Source organism: Atheta coriaria, unplaced genomic scaffold (assembly GCF_025399875.1).
Source record: "Atheta coriaria isolate IRGN ID8LTWV9N9 unplaced genomic scaffold, Caltech_Dcor_3.1 hic_scaffold_4_pilon, whole genome shotgun sequence".
Lineage (NCBI taxonomy): Eukaryota > Metazoa > Arthropoda > Insecta > Coleoptera > Staphylinidae > Dalotia > Dalotia coriaria.
The window spans coordinates 10579804-10599147 of NW_027045446.1; the positions used below are offsets into that span (position 1 = coordinate 10579804).

General features: G+C 36.8%; 5 protein-coding genes and 1 long non-coding RNA gene across 7 annotated transcripts; 2 read left to right on the plus strand and 4 right to left on the minus strand.

Moving 5' to 3' along the window:
- Positions 1-203: 203 nt before the first annotated feature.
- Positions 204-1510, plus strand: LOC135790910 (uncharacterized). The gene is made up of 4 exons (XM_065301195.1): positions 204-738; positions 798-1064; positions 1137-1387; positions 1433-1510. The coding sequence occupies exons 1-4, from the start codon at positions 204-206 to the stop codon at positions 1508-1510; spliced, it is 1131 nt and encodes a 376-aa protein (XP_065157267.1).
- An 839-nt stretch (positions 1511-2349) lies between these two features.
- LOC135790967 (ferritin light chain-like) lies at positions 2350-3797 on the minus strand. 2 transcript variants are annotated; one of them, XM_065301270.1, is made up of 3 exons: positions 3641-3797; positions 3384-3548; positions 2350-3140 (listed from the first exon to the last, which is right to left on the minus strand). In XM_065301270.1, exons 2-3 carry the CDS (start codon positions 3541-3543, stop codon positions 2557-2559), a joined length of 744 nt encoding a protein of 247 aa, XP_065157342.1. In that variant the 5' UTR covers positions 3544-3548; positions 3641-3797; the 3' UTR covers positions 2350-2556. The 2 variants fall into 2 exon arrangements, with proteins under 2 accessions (XP_065157342.1, XP_065157343.1); XM_065301271.1 differs by having other exon boundaries at positions 3384-3577; positions 3641-3755.
- A 710-nt stretch (positions 3798-4507) lies between these two features.
- Positions 4508-5308, minus strand: RpS13 (ribosomal protein S13). The gene is made up of 2 exons (XM_065301272.1): positions 5164-5308; positions 4508-4997 (listed from the first exon to the last, which is right to left on the minus strand). The coding sequence occupies exons 1-2, from the start codon at positions 5184-5186 to the stop codon at positions 4565-4567; spliced, it is 456 nt and encodes a 151-aa protein (XP_065157344.1). The 5' UTR covers positions 5187-5308; the 3' UTR covers positions 4508-4564.
- A 46-nt stretch (positions 5309-5354) lies between these two features.
- LOC135790966 (uncharacterized) lies at positions 5355-6754 on the minus strand. The gene is made up of 2 exons (XM_065301269.1): positions 6179-6754; positions 5355-6122 (listed from the first exon to the last, which is right to left on the minus strand). The coding sequence occupies exons 1-2, from the start codon at positions 6578-6580 to the stop codon at positions 5580-5582; spliced, it is 945 nt and encodes a 314-aa protein (XP_065157341.1). The 5' UTR covers positions 6581-6754; the 3' UTR covers positions 5355-5579.
- Positions 6735-19053, plus strand: hob (bridge-like lipid transfer protein family member hobbit). Its single transcript, XM_065301273.1, is given in 18 exon segments — positions 6735-6924; positions 7279-7405; positions 7469-7678; positions 7740-8255; positions 8314-8541; positions 8596-8958; positions 8960-9395; positions 9491-10918; positions 11570-13246; positions 13301-13513; positions 13576-14096; positions 14154-14651; positions 14707-15006; positions 15063-15395; positions 15461-15507; positions 15601-18170; positions 18660-18715; positions 18864-19053. Coding segments are annotated over 15 exon segments (6951 nt in total). The 5' UTR covers positions 6735-6868; the 3' UTR covers positions 15506-15507; positions 15601-18170; positions 18660-18715; positions 18864-19053.
- LOC135790972 (uncharacterized) lies at positions 10924-11360 on the minus strand. The gene is made up of 2 exons (XR_010547878.1): positions 11141-11360; positions 10924-11085 (listed from the first exon to the last, which is right to left on the minus strand). It is a non-coding gene; the product is annotated as an uncharacterized lncRNA (long non-coding RNA).
- Positions 19054-19344: the final 291 nt, after the last annotated feature.

The window sequence follows — 19344 nt, forward strand, 5'->3', positions numbered from 1 at the left end:
TTGCGACTTGTTTTTATACTTACCCGACTCGGCTTGAACAAATTAATTAAACTTGTTTATGTTGACAAGGAAATTAATTGTGAGATTTCCAGGTATAAAAGGACCCGGGAAGTTGTGTAGAGCACCAAAGCACCTTCAGGTTGTCAAGGGTAGAAAATAATCCTAACAATATTTGTATAAAACAGTTTAGGAAATTGTTCAACATGAAGTTGTTGTTTTTGTTGGTGTGTGTCATGGTGGTGACGATTGTTCTGGCTAGTTCACCATTGGTACAGGTCAATATTGGCACGGATACAATTGCCAATGCTCTTTGTGATGATAATAACAATAATTGTCAACAAAATCAAGGAAATGGTAATGGTGGAGGGAATACCGGTGGTACTGGTAACACTGGTAACACTGGTAATACCGGAGATTCCAGTGATTCTAGTAGTGAGGATAGTTCAAGTGACGATTCTAGTAGTGAGGACAGTTCAAGTGACGATTCTGACGATTCTGGTAACACTGGTAATGATAGCAACCCAGATAACACCGGAAACACGGGTGATACAGGCGATGATACCGGAAACACTGGTAATACAGGCGATAATACCGGAAACACTGGTAACACAGGTGACAATACCGGAAATACTGGTACCACTGGAAATGGTACTTCTTCAGCACCAGGAGGAGAATACTCTGGGGACACCTCCAACTACTGTTTCCTTGAAGTTGAAGAAACATGCAGCGCCCAACAAAGTAACTTTCTTCAATTCTTCAAAAACAATTTAAAACATACTAATTCATAATATTTTCAGATGCATTGTATTGTAAATCATCCTACGGTGACTTTGACCCAATGGCCGCCCAATTTTCACAAATGGTCCGCAATGTAATGCGCCACAGCTACGAATACCTAGCTCTCTACATCCAACACTCAAACTACCTCGTCAATCGCAAAGGTTTCGCTAAACTCTTCCGTGAACTCTCCGATTACAAATGGAACCTCGCCAAGTACACAATCAGTTACATCACCGAACGTGGTGGAGTCATGCAATTCTCCCCACCTCCACCTCCCTGTGATTGTACCTGTGAAGATAGCAGCAGTTCTGAAGAGGATTCATCTTCAGTGCACAGCATGTTGGCTGATTTGATAGATGGACCTGTTGAAGACTCAAATGGCGGTAGTAATGGAACCGGTACAACCAGTTCATCAGATCCTGGAGAATACACTGGTAATCCTGATGGATACCAACTGAGTGAAATATTAAGTCTTGCATTTTCGAATGATATTGAGAAAGAAGTTGCGATTGCAGCTGATGGTTTACATTTAATCGCTGTGGGAACAACAGGACATGATGTACAAAGTGCAATGTATCTACAGGAGACTTATGTGCAACCACACAGGGTAATTGTTGGTAATTTAGCTCGGTATGTCAATATTTTATCGCAGATGTTGACTACGATTGATCAAATGGTTGCTTTGTATCATTTCGATGACTTGCTATGGAGTTTCAGCGTTTTTGAGTAGAAGGTGTGCTTGGGTTGGTGATAATTATCTATTTATGTCAAAATAATAAGTATTTAACTGAAAATTAAAGGTGAAATTGAAAAATCCACATTTTAAGTAATATTTTGCAATATACGCGTATATAACCTCAAATTATCTCCATTTATTCTAAAATTAAGATAATTTTGAAGTTTTTGATGTGATTTTGCGAAATTTAAAGCTCGCAGACAAAAAAATACCCAAAACACTTGACGTAACTTCCTTAAATCGGTTTATTTATAATAGAAATAAAGAAAAAACACAAATTTTAGTAATATTCATCGATTACGTGTATATAACACGCACATAACCTCAAATTATCTCCACTTATACTAAAATTAAGATAATTTTGAAGTTTTTGATGTGATTTTGCGAAATTTGGAGCTCCCAGACAAAAAAAACCAAAACACTTGACGTAACTTCCCTAAATCGGTTTATTTATAATAAAAATAACGAAAAAACACAAATTTTTAGTAATATTCATCGATTACGCGTATATAACACGCACATAACCTCAAATTATCTCCACTTATACTAAAATTAAGATAATTTTGAAGTTTTTGATGTGATTTTGCAAAATTTGAAGCCCCAGACAAAAAATACCCAAAACACTTGACGTAACTTCCTTAAATCGGTTTATTTATAATAGAAATAAAGAAAAAACACAAATTTTTAGAAATCTTAGTCGATTACGCGTGAATAACACGCACATAACCTCAAATTACCTCCACTTATACTAAAATTAAGATAATTTTGAAGTTTTTGATGTGATTTGGCGAAATTTGAAGCTCCCAGACAAAAAATAACCAAAACACTTGACGTAACTTCCTTAAATCGGTTTATTTTATAATAGAAATAAAGATTACAAGTGTTCAAGTGTCCACATTGTTCTGTACAGCCATATCTCAACACAGACTGATAATAGAAATTTAATTGTATCACAAAGTACATACTCGACTTTCAACAAAAACGGGTAGTAAAACTAAATGAATATTTTTGTTATATTTAACATTTTAATGATGTTACATTTACTGTTTCTGCAAGTACTCATCGAACAAGTACAACGCCAAGGATGCATCATTGTTGCTGCTGAGTAAAGCAGTCAAATCCGTAGCGTAACCGGAAAGTCTGCGAATAGTCTCCGCTTGTTTCTCGGTGAATGCCTCTTCGATGTAGTGCGACATCTCGGAGTCGTGTACGGATTTGTTCTTGCTAAGGACCTCGTGGTGGATGGTATTCGCCTCTTTGGTGAGTTTCTTTTCGATGTCCAGAGCCTTGGCGACACTTTGCAGTTCGTAGAGTTCGTATGCACTGACTGCGTTGGGTTCAGCGCCCAGATCGTTGAATTGATCGAAGTCCATTACACCACCACGCTTGGTGATATACTCGATTAGACCAATGGCAGCGTTCCATTTCTCATCAGCGAGAGAGCGGAAGAGTTTCTCGAAACCAGGGCGGTTCATCTCGAAGTTGGCGTAGTGGGTGGCCATCATGAGATATTCATACGAGCGCGTGATGTGGGTATTGACGTAGGTCTGGAGATCCCGCAGGATGTGTTCGACGCTTTCGTCCTTGGTCATTGCACCGAAGCGCGAGTTGCAGACAGTTTTTTCTATACATGATTAAAGAAAAGACTTGTTATTTTTAGGTTGTGTGTATGAAACTACTAGTTATATTATATTACGTTGTGACAAGGAATAATTACTTAGAAACTAAAAGTTAAACATGATGCTCATACCGATAGACATGTTTTTATATCGGCCATCTTGTTTCATTCAAAACAAGCAATCTGATTGGTTGAAAGCAATAACATGTTGCAGTGTCACCGAAATATTTGTTTGCAATTGACACTCACCTTTGGTTCCCTTCGGGTTGGATTTGCTCGAGCATGCGGCGTTCACTTGAGCATAGCAGAACGGATCGTCCGCCCTGGAACTCTCGGATATGGTGTTTTCGGCCGCGGCGACCGCGACGGCGATGAGCACGCAGAATGCGACGGAAGTCTTCATGTTCATGATCCCTGCAAACAAATGCAATTGCACAACAAAACTGTATTTCAATGCGGTTGTCGGTTAGACTAGAATGGATTATAAATGCGCAGCGTGCACCTACCTAGTATCTCGCTAGCGTAATCACGAATAAGCGGACTTGTTTTGGTCACTGGAATATATAAAAACAGGAATGTCGGAGAGAGATAACTTGTTTGGCGCGCATGCGCAGTGCGTACGTCTGTTTCTACGCAGTCGAATCGGAACAAAGAGCGCAAAGTCACGCCAGATGTTTTGTAGACGCAAAGTTTTTGAAATGTCGCTCGTCGGAAACTGACTCACGACACGCGCACTATGGAATTTGTTATTTTACTCTTGCATGATACAACAATCACGTAGAATTGTGAGAGTTCTTGTACGACAAGAAACTTCTGGAGTAAACATCATCATGATTTAGTGATATGATCAACTTGTATGATCAAATAAACTTGAACAGAAATCTATACGTTATTTTTTGTAATCAGTTATTGTATGTATCGTTTGGAAAGTTTAGTTCCTGTCATCCTGGGCAGGGTTTTGTGATAAAAAAATCATTTTGTTAGATACTTGAGAGAATATGCATTGTAATTTGATATAACAAGTGATACAATAGAGTACATTTAATCCACGAATGTTGACATCCTATTTGTACTTCAATATTTTATATTTGTTAATTTTGATTGTCATGAAGTAGCCATTTTCGATGTCAAAAGTTCCGTGGATTTAATGCTATAATGTGCATCGCACTGCCATCTGTGGTCGATTCATGTAACTAATTCGGCCATTTTATGTTAAAATGCAGAAATGTACTCATTTAATGACTACAATGATAAAACTGTCAAATTAAATGACAGTTTGCCGCAGAACAATTAATTTTTAGATAATTTTGATAAATAAACAAAGTTTTTCTTTGCTCAATTGCTTATAACAGGCATTAAAAGAAAAGAATCACTTTGTTTAACCAATAAGCTGTTTTTATTGATGAATTTCTTAGAAAATAATTACAGATTTAAGCGACAAGCGCGGACGCTGTGCTGGATTCGTATTTCCAGTTTGGTGCCAAGACAGCCTTCGTTTTGTAGTATCTCGCCAAACGGTGGATCCTGGACTCGACCAGAATAAGACGGAACTTGCTGTCGCGATCCTTCCTGTTGCGCTCCAAATGCTTGCGGATGGCTACTGCCTTCTTGATAAGGTAGTACAAATCCTCGGGCAAGTCAGGCGCCAAACCCTTCGCCTTCATCAGGCGGAGGATTTTGTTGCCGGTGACGAAACGCACCTGAGCCACACCATAGGAATCCCTGAGGATGACACCAATCTGTGATGGGGTCAAACCCTTCTTGCCCAGCTTCTTGATGTGCTCGATGACTTCATCGGCGCTCAATTTAAGCCATGTGGGTACGGTGCGACGGTAGGGTAAAGCTGACTGGGCAATACCCTTTCTAAAAATTGAAGAAGTAATAAATATGTGTGCAAAACACGCGGTAGCATAACCTCAATGAGGTGTAAACAGATTTCATATGTTAATTATATATAAATATTGACTTAAAATTAGGTAAATGAATACGTGAGAGAGTGAAGAAAATATTGATAGTAGATTATATTTACCCTGGTGCGTGCATGCGACCCATTTTCGTTTATTTTCTGGAGTTGTAACGCGATCAGAAAATGCGTCAAAAAGAAGAGACGTCAGGCATGCAAGATGGCTGCCTCGAAAAAGATCGGCTGCTTCCGGTACACGAACATATACGAGCTAGATAGCGCTAGTTGAAAGTCACCTTTACAAATCAAAAAAACCATTCAGCATTCAATATCTTTAATAGAAATATCGAACAACTCCTGCATTTTATGTTTTATAATAAACTTCAATCGTATTTCAACAGCGTAAGTCACTTTGTTTTCACTTTCTTTGTGCATTGCAATAGTTGAGTTGTTTAGATACAAATCTCGCTTTAAAAGCTCCAAACTTTTGCCGATTTTAAAAGGAGCCATGTCCATTGGGCATATTAATTCAACCTGGCAGCCTAGTAGTGCTTTTGTTCAGTGTGTTGACTGAGATAAAGCTCTAATATAGAAGTATTTGATAAGTACTCGCGTTTTACAACATTGCGACAGAAATGACTCTCCATTGGATGTCTGCAATCAAATTTCGGACTTTCATTCGACGCAAACTGCATTTCTCTGTCATATTCTTCTTTTTTGCCATGCAAACCATTATATAAGTTAACCAAAGCCAGTAAATACTTTAAAATACTTGTTCGTTCCTCTTGCGTCAAGTAACGATCTTGGCAATCTTTTATAAAGTTAATATCTGGCATGTAAGTTAAGAATTTTATGTTTTCAGTGTAATAATAAGCAAAAACAGTGCATGAACACTCGTCAAAGTTGTAGATACACTTAATATCGTAGTTAATACCAGTTAAAACATCCAAAATGTCAATCACGTGTACCCCAAACGGGTAAGTTAAGTTTCCAGTGATGTTTTCGTTGTAAATATTGAAGCGTGAGATGATAGTTTGTAGTTGTAGGCAGTGTTGCAGCCAGGACAAACAATTTGTTATTTTCATCTAGAAATTTCACAAAAGTGGTTTTATTTGAGTTCAAACAGTAGTGTCTACTTTACCTGCTGTAAATGTTTTATAATATTATCCAATATTATTCCAAAAGGTGTAAAATGACATTTTGGGAACAGGAAATGTCTCCGCAAGACGTACAAAGAGTACACGTGCATTCGAAGTAGTTTTAAAGTGGTAAAAGTTTGATTCAGAGTGATTTTATGCTCCAAACTGTGATGAACTTCTTGTAGTTCAGCTTCTAACACAGTCATTTTCTTTGCCAAGATAGTTAACACTTTTTCAATACCAGATTTCATGCAGTTTATCCCAATTGAATGAAATTGTGTACACACACATCTTATTGTATCCAGTTCTTTGTATTCTAAATATTCTAAGATGTTTTCTATCAAATTATGGGGTAAATCAAGTAAGTGAATTTTCTGCAGGTCCGTGTTTGCTGAGTTTTGCATATTTTAATGAAAGTTTATTAAATGAACTTAATAATTTAGATAATTTGGAAGAGAAATGATGTTGACAGAAATTTTACGCCAAAATTTTGAATGATTTTTACTGAATAATGTTTTAGTTTTATGTGCCGCCAGTAGAGTTACACTCACACCTGATTTCAGTTATGTACAACTACAACGGCTTGTTCAATCAGCTGTTTGCTTGTGATGATTGATTCCTAGCGCAAAACATCGGTTTTAACGTCGCGATAATGGTTTATCAAGTGTTTGTTCTCCTGTTCATCCTGTAAAATGTTCTTTTTGGGGTTGATATCGTTTGTGGTCGTTTTAGCAGTTTCCATAACATGGTAAGATTTATTGTAAGGTTAATTGACAAAAATTGTTGAATCGCACCTCTGCCCTAGTTATTTAGTAATTAATTAAACATAGACGCAGTAAGATAGTATATTGATTGTTTTACACGGAGATATAGTATTAAATTCTACGTATTTAAATTTTAAATTACGTTTCATTATATTTTTCTGTACAAAAAATTTAGTTCTATGAATTCAAATGATTGTTGAAATGATTGAGCATTTCGCCTATAACTTGCTAAATTTTAATTATATTTTTGCAAAAATGAACAGACGTATATCAAATTTATTATTGTGTAGTCAATTAATCAATTGTGGCAATATTTAAACTAAATTTGTTTGTTTCAGGATAATTCCAATAATAATTTCTTTGATCCTAAGCAAAAAATTGAATGCCAGTGTGAAGATTGGACGTTTTGGCATTATTTACCTAAAGTTATATGATGTTGAATACATACAGAATGGAATCAAAGTGGTAAGAAACCCATAACCAAAGTTATATACTTGTAATTTTATTTAAATGATTGTTTACCTCTAGAATATTAAAGAAATTGGTCTCAATAGTAGTTTTTTCAATGCTGAAGTAAAAAAACTAGTTACTTTGGTAACTCAGGATGTTAGTATTAGCTACACAGTGCAAAGAAAGATAGATTATGCTGCAACACAACCTAATGCATTGGGAGAAGAAAAGAAAAAAGTTGATTTTCGTAATTCAAAGATACCAGCATCATTGCCAACATTTGCACAGGTAAAATTTAAATTTAATAAATTTTTGAGTATAAATGTTAAGAAATTATACGTATGTTTAGTTTATGGCTCTGCATGTCTACAACATATCAGCGCTCATCGTCTTTAAAGATACTTTCTACAATAGTCGCAATCAAAAAGAAGATATTCAAAATGTCTGCCTTTATGCAGACGCAAAAGAACTGCACTTGGATGGTTCAATTGTGCAAAACTCACAGTCATTGCTGGTCAATGTCAATTTATTAGAAGCGTCTGCTCGAGCACTCGATGCAAACAGTGTAAGTAGTACCGACGGTGCGAAAATTAAAGATGGCGAATCGTTGGCGGAGATTCGTTTTGCAATTACCACGGAAGCGACGTTAATCGCGCAGGGACCGCTGTCATTCGAGAAGTTATCAATCGGGATATGGAAAACAAGTGCGATTATCACCGAGGGTTTGTATAGGATGATTCAGAAGACTTCTAGTGATCATAAAACACATTTTCGAACATTGCCGGTTACAAGTAACACAGATTCAAAGCAAAAGGATGTGGATTATGAAGAGACATTCACGCGCATTGCTCCAATTATTCCTAAAGTAAGTTATTTAGGATTTTAAGATGTTAGTTATTTTAATTTAATATATTTGGTTAAAGAATTTCGTAATGCGCATAGATAATACCTCATTGCGTGGAGTGCGAAAATTTGGCCACAATGATTTTGCAGCGACTTTGAGTAATTTCCTCTGCAGTTATCGATTCTACGGTGCTACTGGAAATTCTTTAATTCCACACATGTTGGCTTCTTTTGTGATTGATGATTTGGTTGTGAGAAACAGTCGGGAACAGCTTATTCTTTTAAAGAAGATTAAATTGGATGCCAAAGTAAGTTACAAATGTTTTGTGGGTTTTAAAACATAAAATATCATTATTTTGTAGGTTGATAATTATATAGTAGATTTATATTTATTCCTAAACACGTTAAACGTTGCCTACGATCATGAGACAATTTACACATGGTTATCAACGCACTTTATGCAAAAGCGAAACATTGCCACATCGCAATTCGCCGTAACACCTCCCAAAACGCCTGAAAAGTCTCTAAACACAACTCGCAAGTTTCTGCAACCTTACATACTCAATGGATGCGCTGAACTTCTGAACGTAACTGGCCTTATCAGATTTAGCGACGATAACAACGATTACATCTCTTCAGTAGGAGTAAACCTAGTTAAGTTTATCCTGAATCAAACCGCAGATAGTACAAATGCAATATCACATGCGAAATCAGGATTTAAAAACATCACAACCATCACCGGATGTTTTGTTTGGTGATCGTGTATTCCAAACAGAATTACTAGTCGAAAGTCTCTGCTGGAGTTTTAAGGATTGTGCGCAGGATTCGCACATTTCGAAGAAGATTCACTTTTGGGGCACGCCGCTGTATTTAAACATGGCGTTGATTCATTATGAAGTAAGTTTAGATGCTGAGGAGGGGCGAGGGAAGCTTGTGAAGGTGCATAGTATTGTGGATGGGCTTCAATTGGAGTGGTCGAATACTTTGGCGGAATATACGGTGTTGGCATTGAAGGCATTCAAGCAATATGATCGTCGTGTTTCTAAAAATGTTACCAGTGGATTAAAAGTTAGTGATTGTGACAAGAAAGATGTGCGGGTTAATCTACAAGTTAATTTACATCAAGTGAATTGCTTCTTTAATTCAACTGAGAGTGAAAATGGTGAGTTTTCAAGTTTTAATCGCGTTTTTGTTTTAATTGAGAATAAGTTAAGAACACGAATCTTTAATTCTGATTTTTGATTAATTTTTGTTTAGAATATCTAGCGCTGCGTCTCGACACAATAAAATTCGACTATGAAGTTCTCAAATCATCCGAAGTTGTTTCATCACCGTCGCATGTATCAACGATCCAGCTTGAGGAAATTAAACTTTCCCTTGCAAAGATATCGCATGCGTACTACACCTGCCAGAAATGTGAAGACATCAAAGATTACAAACTCTACGCGCAAATTATCCGTGTGCAAATACAGCAGCAGCAGCAACAACTGTACAATCAACGTGACATTCATCTACATCTCCTCAATAATATTCAAATGCAATGGTGTCCGAACTCGCACCTCAAACTCTTATATTTAATTCGAGATATTCGCGAATTTATCGAATTGTTTAATCAGGAAAAAGTACGATCAAAAACCAGTACAAAAACGACGAATTTAGCGTTAGATATATTAGGAAATGTTAACATTGACATAAAAGTATCACAAAACCACAGTATTAGGTTGTCTTTTGACGAAATGACTATGAATTACTTGAGTGCCAAGTCACATGATATCTTGAACAAAGATACTCCGAAAATTACGCTCTCGAATTCACAGTTTTCAATATTTATTGATGACGCGTTGGTTTTTGCGCTAACTGGAATATTTCTTCAGCCGGTTACCGATGCAAACGTTCTGGAATTAGTCAGAGCCGAACGACTTGACACTGAGACGTTCAACACCGATTGGAATGATCCACAAATCTTAGAAATCGCTTCGTTGAAAGCAATATTTCCCTATGAGCATAGTTTTGCTGATGCAATCAATAACGACTTTGTAAGTTTAGTTAAATGGTTGAAACTAGTACATAAACCACTTGATAAAGACGATAAAGTAAAACCAATGCAGAAAAGTATATTACCGCGTGATTTATTAATCAATATCAAAGAGTTTGTGTTTGAAATGTCTGATGATCCGTTCGAAATTAAACTGCGAGATAATTTTGAGTTACTAGTTGATGAGTATCATGAGAGTTTGAAAAGGAGAAAGAAACTAGCGGATAAAGTTGATCAATTAGTGATGAAACACTTACATCTGCCAGCTGGGAAGGTGGAGGAGTTATATGCAAACCTACAAGAGAAGAACGCGCAGATTTATATTCAACGGAGTAAACAATTGAGCAAGGAGGAAGGACAACGCAGGCGACTTTTTGCATGGACGTGTACGAATGTAGAGTTGATGATTCTAGCGGATGATTCAATCTATGGCACTGAGAATATTGTAAGGGTAATGAGAGAAATTGATTGTGATACACCGTGGCCAGAGGAACCGCTGGAGTTTTCAACGCTTTGGTGTCGTATGGTGTCCCTACGATGCGAGGAGTGGAAATTTCAACTGAGGGATTTTCCGCAACCATTTTTACTCATACAACAGTGGTATATTTCTGGGATGCTGGTTGGAGCCGAGCAGCTAGCACCAAAAAGAGGCAAGTTTTGAAAATGTTTAATATTTATTCATATTTTATGATTTTTTATTTGACAAACTGATGCCAACCATGTCGGCGACGCTCTGCACTGCTTCTAAGGCTTGCATGCCAATATCTAACGCTGAACTGATGATGTCATCTATACCGGGGATGCTGCCGCGTTTTACCTGATTGGATTGATTATATATAAATGTATTCATTGCTTTTTTGTTAGAAACGTACCCTTGTAGATGAAGAGATGATTGCGGCCGTAGTTACACTTATCAACAAAAGTTGAAAGAGCAACACTTTAAGGAGCATCATAGCTCGATTTTTAGTAAATTTCGGACTGATTGTCACGTTTCTGTTGATCGTCTCATAGGAAATGTTGCATTTTATTGAATTTATACCTAAATGATGATGATCACCAAGATGACAACATCGGTTACAGATAAAATCTAAATTATCCTGCGTTTCATTTGCGTTCTTTTGCTATAAAAATGCGCACAATGCAAAACACCATAATAACAATAAGGTAGTCATTAAAATCGAATTACGAATTACATCTGCTTTCGCAGAATTCAGCCTTCAATTTGATCGATTTGTATATTTTAATATAATTTAGATCATTTAGATATACAATTACAACGTATTTTCTTTTTTGCATTGCAGCTACACGGGATGTATACATCGATTTAGGTCCGCCATTTTCTTCGCCGTTAATATCACGCTCCTTGCTTCCCCTGAAATTCTACCATGACTTCAACAGTGAGATTTCATCCTTTTCCTACGCATTTGGTCCATGCTGGGAACCTGTCATTGCGCAATGTAATCTCTCATTCGAGAAAATCTTCCAACCATCTCGAGATCCATCACCGCCATTACCTTTCTGGGACAAAATGAGATTACTCCTGCATGGAAGACTTACAATGGAAGTACAACAACTCACCGTATTACTACACGCATCGCTGGATCCGTATAATACAACTGAAGAAATGGAGTTGACTTGGAACAATGTTATTATGGATTGGACCAATGGACGGTTTGTGTTTAAAGGTGACTTCAACATTTTTGTGCGCACTGCGTCCAAATATGATGATTGTCAGTTGCTACATCTACCAAATTTGAAATTGGTTGTTTCTCTTGAATGGATGTCCTTGGGCGATCCGAGAGATCATCATAACGTGATACAATGCGCGCCTGATAAGATTCCGGAATATTCTAGCAATACCAGGCATGATTCATTCAGAGCGTTTAGGTCCCAGAATGTAAACTTATCAATCACATTGGAAACTAAGTCAGGAAAAGGTGGGCAAGGTGAATTCCCCGGGAGTATGTCATCTGTAAACACGGATTACCCTAAAATGCAAACAGTTGAAAAGTTTCCGATGTTATCTTTGTATGGTTCAACACTCAGGTGGTTCGAGAACTTAAAACTAATTCTACAAGGCGTGACACGCCCTACGCGACGTGGAAGGATATTTAACAACTTACGCCCGAGGAAACTGCAACTTTCAAGGCATTATAAGAAGGTGCATCTGTTGCTTGGTCTGCATAAGTTTCAGGTGTGTTATTGGATGTCTTTCGCCATGCAGCGCGGTTTGCAACTCTTAGGAGGACATCTGGCATCTACCTCTGAACATATTTTATCTTTGCTGCCAGTTGATGATGGTCTGGTGCATCGTCCCAAAGCGGAATGGTCGATTGTCTACGTCACTTCCGAGTTGAGCGATAGCGAAATCTGGTTGAAGAGCGCTTTGCTTCCCGATGATTCTCTGGATGATGTTGAAGGATACCTCAAACAACCCGTTGAGAAGTGTTATTGTTTATCGGTGGCGAAGGTGAGCTATGGTAGAGAACCCCATAGAGAGTACGGAAGGACCGGAAGAGAAGACACGCCTACTCATAGATTGGTTGTGTATGATCTTAAAGGCGCATGGACACAGAGTAATCGAAATGTAGTCTTTTCGCTGTTTGATACTTTTATGAAGAACAAACAAATGAAGAAGAATTTGTCAACGGAGGTGTTAAAGGCTGTGAGGAAGGATCCTACAACTACGCCATTAAAACGCAGGACTGGAGGAAGTGCTTCCCAAGAGGGTGTTGGAGGTGATGATTCCACAGGGGCGAGCACAGGAGGTGTAATTGCGGGTGCCGCGGGAAATTCAGCGGGGATATCACAAAAGTTGGAGTCTGGGCAAGCGGCAACAATGTTACAGCAGTTAATTGCCGAGGCTGAGAACAAAAGCGTTGTTTTTAGTGATGATTTGTCGTCGGCTACAAGGCAGCAGCATTTGCAAGGCCCTCAAGCTTGTCAGGATGATGATATTTTACATAAAAATTGGAATAGTAAGCAATATGTTTATTCTATTAAATAACTACTAATTTCTCTAATATTTAAAGTTGCTTTGGTCAACGCTCAAGTTCTCTTAAAAGGATGCGAAACCAAAGGGTATGTAATTCTTTCCGCGGCCAAAGCTGAAATTATGCAGAGGATTCATCGACCAGTTTGGAAGGAGTGCACGCTGGTGTCGAAGACAACTTGGGTAGGTAATCTCGAATGCATGCAGTATTATGCAACAGTAAATGCAGGTGGTGAAAATGATGATTTGAATGGTGAGTTTTAAGAATTTACGAATTCTTAAAAATATTTCATGGATTGTTTTGATGTATTATAGAAAATATTATGTGGTTGACTGTTGATAATATCCAAGAGAAGGAATGTACTGTAATATCAGAGATTCCGCAAGTTCCCAATATGGTGGGCTGTGGAGTTTCTGTTGGCGCTGTTGTTTCCGATACTGTTGGAGCTTCAACACCGAATAGTGATTCGCCAGTGCAATTACAACGAATTGTCTCCCGCTGTAAATGCGAATTCTTTTACGTTGGCTATGGTGATATTTCTGTGGATCCCGCGACTCTACACGGCGAATTACCGCCACCACCTCAAGAGGAATTTGAGCCTTTTTTTCGGCCCGGACAGAGCGCCGTCAACGCGTTTACGCTTATGCATCATGACTTGGATTGTTCAACAAACTCTCTGCAGTATACAATGTTATTGGATATTATAAATAATTTACTCTTGTTTGTGGATACGCATCGTAAGGAGGCTTTGGAGCGTCTGCAAAGGATGCGGTTCCAATTGCAGCTGCAATCGGTTGAGGACCAGCGGAAACCGATTTTAATTTTACAAACTAAGGTCTTTTAATATTTTAGTTTACATATAAATACGATTTCTAAATTACTCTTATATTAGGTTCGTTCAACATTATCTCGCCTTAGGCGTCTTGAAAAAGAAACCTATTTGGTTCACAAAGCGCTTGCCGATGAAACCTCTCCAGAACTGGAAGAGGATCTTCTCGAATTAGAGCAGCAGGTGCACGAATGTAAAAGCCTTCTGAATATTCAAGCTGAAGAACTTGATATAATGCTATCCTGTTACAAAGAGTCGCAACTGTTAGCGACTTCACGTTTGTCTACAACGCGCAATGACAAACCGCTTAAGATTGTCAGGGCAAACGAGATCTTTTTCAAGCATGCACAGTGGCGACTAACGGAAGCCGACGGGCAGATTGGTATTGCCGATTTGGTACTGACTAACTTCTTGTATACCAAAAACTCTAAAAGCGATGATAGTGTGGAGCATCTTTTGGAGTTGGGCTATGTGAGGATGACCAATTTGCTGCCGAATCAAATTTACAAGGAGGTGTTATTACCTACGGAAATTCAGAGTAATATGCCTGTAGAACATAAGGTAGTTTATAATTTAAAACTTAATAAGCGTATTTCTAAATTTATTTTATTCATAGAGGGTTGTTAGAATATTCTGCCGTGAAAAACCACCTGTAGGTGGTATATCTGTGAAAGAGCACTTTGAGATCAACGTGGTGCCATTGACAATAGGCCTCACGAAGAAGTTTTACGATACCATGTTAAAGTTTTGCTTCCCCGAACGCGATCCGGACAACATCGATGGAGAGCAACGAGCAGGTACATCCACCAACGATGATATTGACGACAACGTATCAATTAAAGGAACAAAAAAGAAAATAAAACGTAACCGAGATTCCAATTTTTACGTACACATCGACGACGTAGAAAAAATGAAGGTAATATGTCTTTTAATTTATAAAAATTTATACTACTTTCGAATGCTTATCGACAGGAACGTGCTGAAAAGAATAAATTGTTTATCTATATCAAAATCCCGGAGGTGCCTGTGCGATTGTCTTATAAAGGCAACAAGGAAAAGAATCTTGAAGATATTCGAGACTTTTCTCTGGTTATTCCCACATTGGAATATCACAACGTCACTTGGACCTGGTTGGATCTGCTGTTAGCGATCCGCAGCGATAGTAGGAAAGTGATATTATCACAGGCTATTAAGCAAAAGTTGCAGTTCAAGAGGAACATTGTTGGGGGATCGTCACTTGATGAAGGATCATCACCACATGAGGAGCAGGACAAGGCGAAGATGTTATTTGGGACAACGCGTCATGTAAGTATTTATTAGTAATCAGGATTTAGCTTTAGATGCAGAAATACATTTTTTGCTGGTTCTAGATGGACAAGCCAAAGAAGACAGGTGTTTTTAAGTTCGGTAAATAATGGTACGTAAAATGTTTAAAACAATGTATATTTTGTATGTTTGAATGTATTTATGAAGTAAATGTGTTTTTGTAAATTGCCCCTCAAATCGGTAGAAAATTGGGCAATTTAATCTTTTCTAGCATAATCACTTGAGTGACCTTTGCAGTGGCTCGCCAACCCATTCATCCTCCCCTAAGTAAGCCAAAGATAGTAATGTCTAAGAAGTTTGTTATCAATAGCAAATATTGAGAACAAAATTAGTGTTGATGTGCAGAGTGTCCATAGTATCTTCAAACTGAACTTGTGTCCTCCTTTGCTTGATTTTTGCCGTAAGTTTACTTCTTATTTAAGTAAAACATGACAATAGAATAAACCATTTTAAAAGTCTAAAAAGCAAAGCATAATTAAACTAATATCAAACAAACACAATTGAAGAAGTTCTTACCACGAATACTAGTTGATTATTATAAATGGCGTAGTTTCCCAGAGGCAATTCGAACACTTTACGCAGATTTAAATTCATAAAAATTAAAAATTTGACACTTTGCGCATCTCCATCCCATGGCACCGAATAAAATGTAGCATATTGAAATTCTTCTCCCTGCAAAAAGTTTTATTTGCCTAACAGATAATTATCTTGCGGTTACATACCAATCGCTTCATTTCTTCTCCGAAAAACCCGAAAACAGAAATACCTACTACGTAAATAGTCATGTGAAAAATAGATATCGCATCAAATTTCTAAAATAAAACCATTGATTGATAAACAGTATCAAACTATTAAATACATACATTTAATTGTGATATAATAATTAATGCAATAATAATTGCAGAGGTCAAATATTGCATCAACAAGGGCCACTTGTAGCATTCAACAATATTAGTCCAAGAACTAAAATTTCACGCATTTTTGTCATTTGAAATGATTACAAATAATTGTATGTTGCTTACTGTGTAACATATTGATGCATTTTATGAGCTTGTAAAAGTCTTCTTTGCCGAAGCGGTTTTCCATGAGTATGTTGAACCTTTTGTAGAATCAAAATGAACTCTTCCAAATTGTCCTCCGTAAGCTTACGTACAATATCCAACAGAGAAAATATTAACAGGATCCCAATGGTAATGTACAATACCATAATCACCATCAAGAAATTAAATAGTTCGCGATACGGTCGTTGGCGTACATCAACAAGTAAATACTAAAACAATCTCAAGTTCTAATGTAAACTTAAAAACTTTGTCTCATCGTACAATTGCATATACAAGCCCACAATCAATTTGTTTGAAATTTTTCTCACAGTCCATGTGCTCAAAATATATGTAACCAGTGGCACTTACAAACATCATAAGAATAATTCCTGTTTTTATTATCATAGCGTGGGGAATTAATTTCCCTTTGAGTTTACTTTTTGAATAAGCAAACTGAGGGTTGCTTTCCATATATGTATATACGTACTTGCTTTCTTCTGAATAATTTTTAAACACATAGATTATATAGTATGCAAACAATACTGACGTAAACCAAGATAGATTCAGTGCGAGTTCGCGGAATGGAACACCAGAAACTTAAACATAATTTATTCAATTTCAATTCAAAAATCCTGGTTTTAGGCGTACTTACAGTACGACTTGATTAAATATGCCACATTTGCAAATGTAGTAACAAAAACTGCAAAGTTGTAAATTAAGTTAATCACTTTAGACCATCCATCCTTAGTGGGCCAATAAAATCTAGTGGCGAGCTCATAAGCAAGAAAGTCTTCCTTTTTAAACCACATTTTCTCTTGGAGTGAACGAAAATGTACGCAGCAGAAGGTACACATTTACATATTTATGATAATTATCATGATGCTGATTAAGATATTTATTAATGTAATAATTAGCTATATAAAATATGAAATAGTCTACTGATAAGTGATAGTGATACTATATTAGATTTTGATTTGTAGTTCATATCGAGGGTTTCTTGTTAGATTAGACTTCTGATAGAAGTACATTTGTTGTTTTGCGGACAACTTCTCTTTCTCTTTCTTTTCCTTTATTATTATTATGAGTAAAACCCTCTCTAATGCTATTTACTTAATATTTGTAATTAACTAAAGAATTCTGGTAGCATTTCCTAATCGGACTTCTCCAAGTTTAGGCCTTTCTAGAGACCAGTCCGATAATTTGAATTCTTTCTAGGTAACGGACCGGTAAAACGCATATGTTGTGCATATCACTACATAATATAAAGTAAAAGTAGTCATTAAAATCGAATTACGAATTACATCTGCTTTCGCCGAATTCAGCCTTCAATTTGATCGATTTGTATATTTTAATATAATTTAGATCATTTAGATATACAATTACAACAAACAATTGAAAAAGAACTTACAAACAAACTTTTCTACAAAATCGTGACGTTTTATTTAGATTGTTATTTATATTAATCTGACAATGCGTGCCGTGACGTGATTTACTCGCAATTGAAACAGTTAAAAAGCCTAGCCGCACTCTGCCCGCGCCCGTTGGTCGCAACCTGTCGTATTAGTGTTTATGCGCTCGACTAGCATGTACTAAGTGCCGAATATTCCGCGCTTCGGCCGACAGCATTGCCGAATATTCGGTATATTGTGAACAATATTAGTGTTGATGTGCAGAGTATCCAAATATTTGTGCGTTAAAGTGTTTACTTATTTAGGTAAAACATGACAATAGAATAAACCATTTTAAAAGTCTGAAACTCAAAGGATAATCAAACTATTATCAAACAAACACAATTTAAGAAATTCTTACGACGTATACTAGTTCATTGTTATAAATAGAATAATTTCCCAGAGGCAATTCGAACACTTTACGCAAATTTAAATTCATAAATATTAAAAATTTCACGCTTTGTGCATCTCCATCCCACGGCACTGAATAAAATGTAGCATATTGAAATTCTTCTCCCTGTAAAAAGTTTTACATATTTGTCTAACAGAAAATTATCAGATTACTTACCAATCGCTTCATTTCTTCTCCGAAAAAACCGAATACCGAAATACCTACTGCGTAAATAGTCATGTGAACAATAGATATCGCATCAAATTTCTAAAACAATATCTGACTGACAATTGATATACAGCGTCAAACTATTGTATACATACATTTAATTGTGATATAATGATTAATGCAATTATAATTGCAGATGTCAAATATTGCACCAACAAGGGCCATTTGTAGCATTCGACAGCATTAGTCCAGGTACTAAAATATCACGCATTTGTGTTATTTGAAACGGTTACAAATATTTGTATGCTGCTTACTGTATAACATATTGATGCATTTTATGAGCTTGTAAAAGTCTTCTTTGCCGAAGCGGTTTTCCATGAGTATGTTGAACCTGTTGTAGAATCAAAATGAACTCTTCCAAATTGTCCTCCGTAAGCTTACGTACAACATCCAACAGACAAAATATTAACAGGATCCCAATGGTAATGTACAATTCCATAATCACTCTCAAGATATTGAAGAGTTCACGATATGGTCGCTGGCGTACATCAACAAATAAATACTAAAACAATCACAAGTTATAATGCCAATTTATTGGGTAATTTTGAGTCTGATCGTACAATTGCATATAGAAGCCCACAATCAGTTTGATTGAAATTTTCCTCACAGTCCATTTGCTCTAAATATATGTAACCAGTAGCACTTATACACATCACGAGAATGATACCTGCTTTTATTATCATAGCTTGGGGAATTAATTTCCCTTTGAGTTTACTTTTTGAATAAGCAAACTGAGGGTTGCTTTCCATATATGTATATACGTACTTGCTTTCTTCTGAATAATTTTTAAACGCATAGATTACATAGTAACCAAATGATAT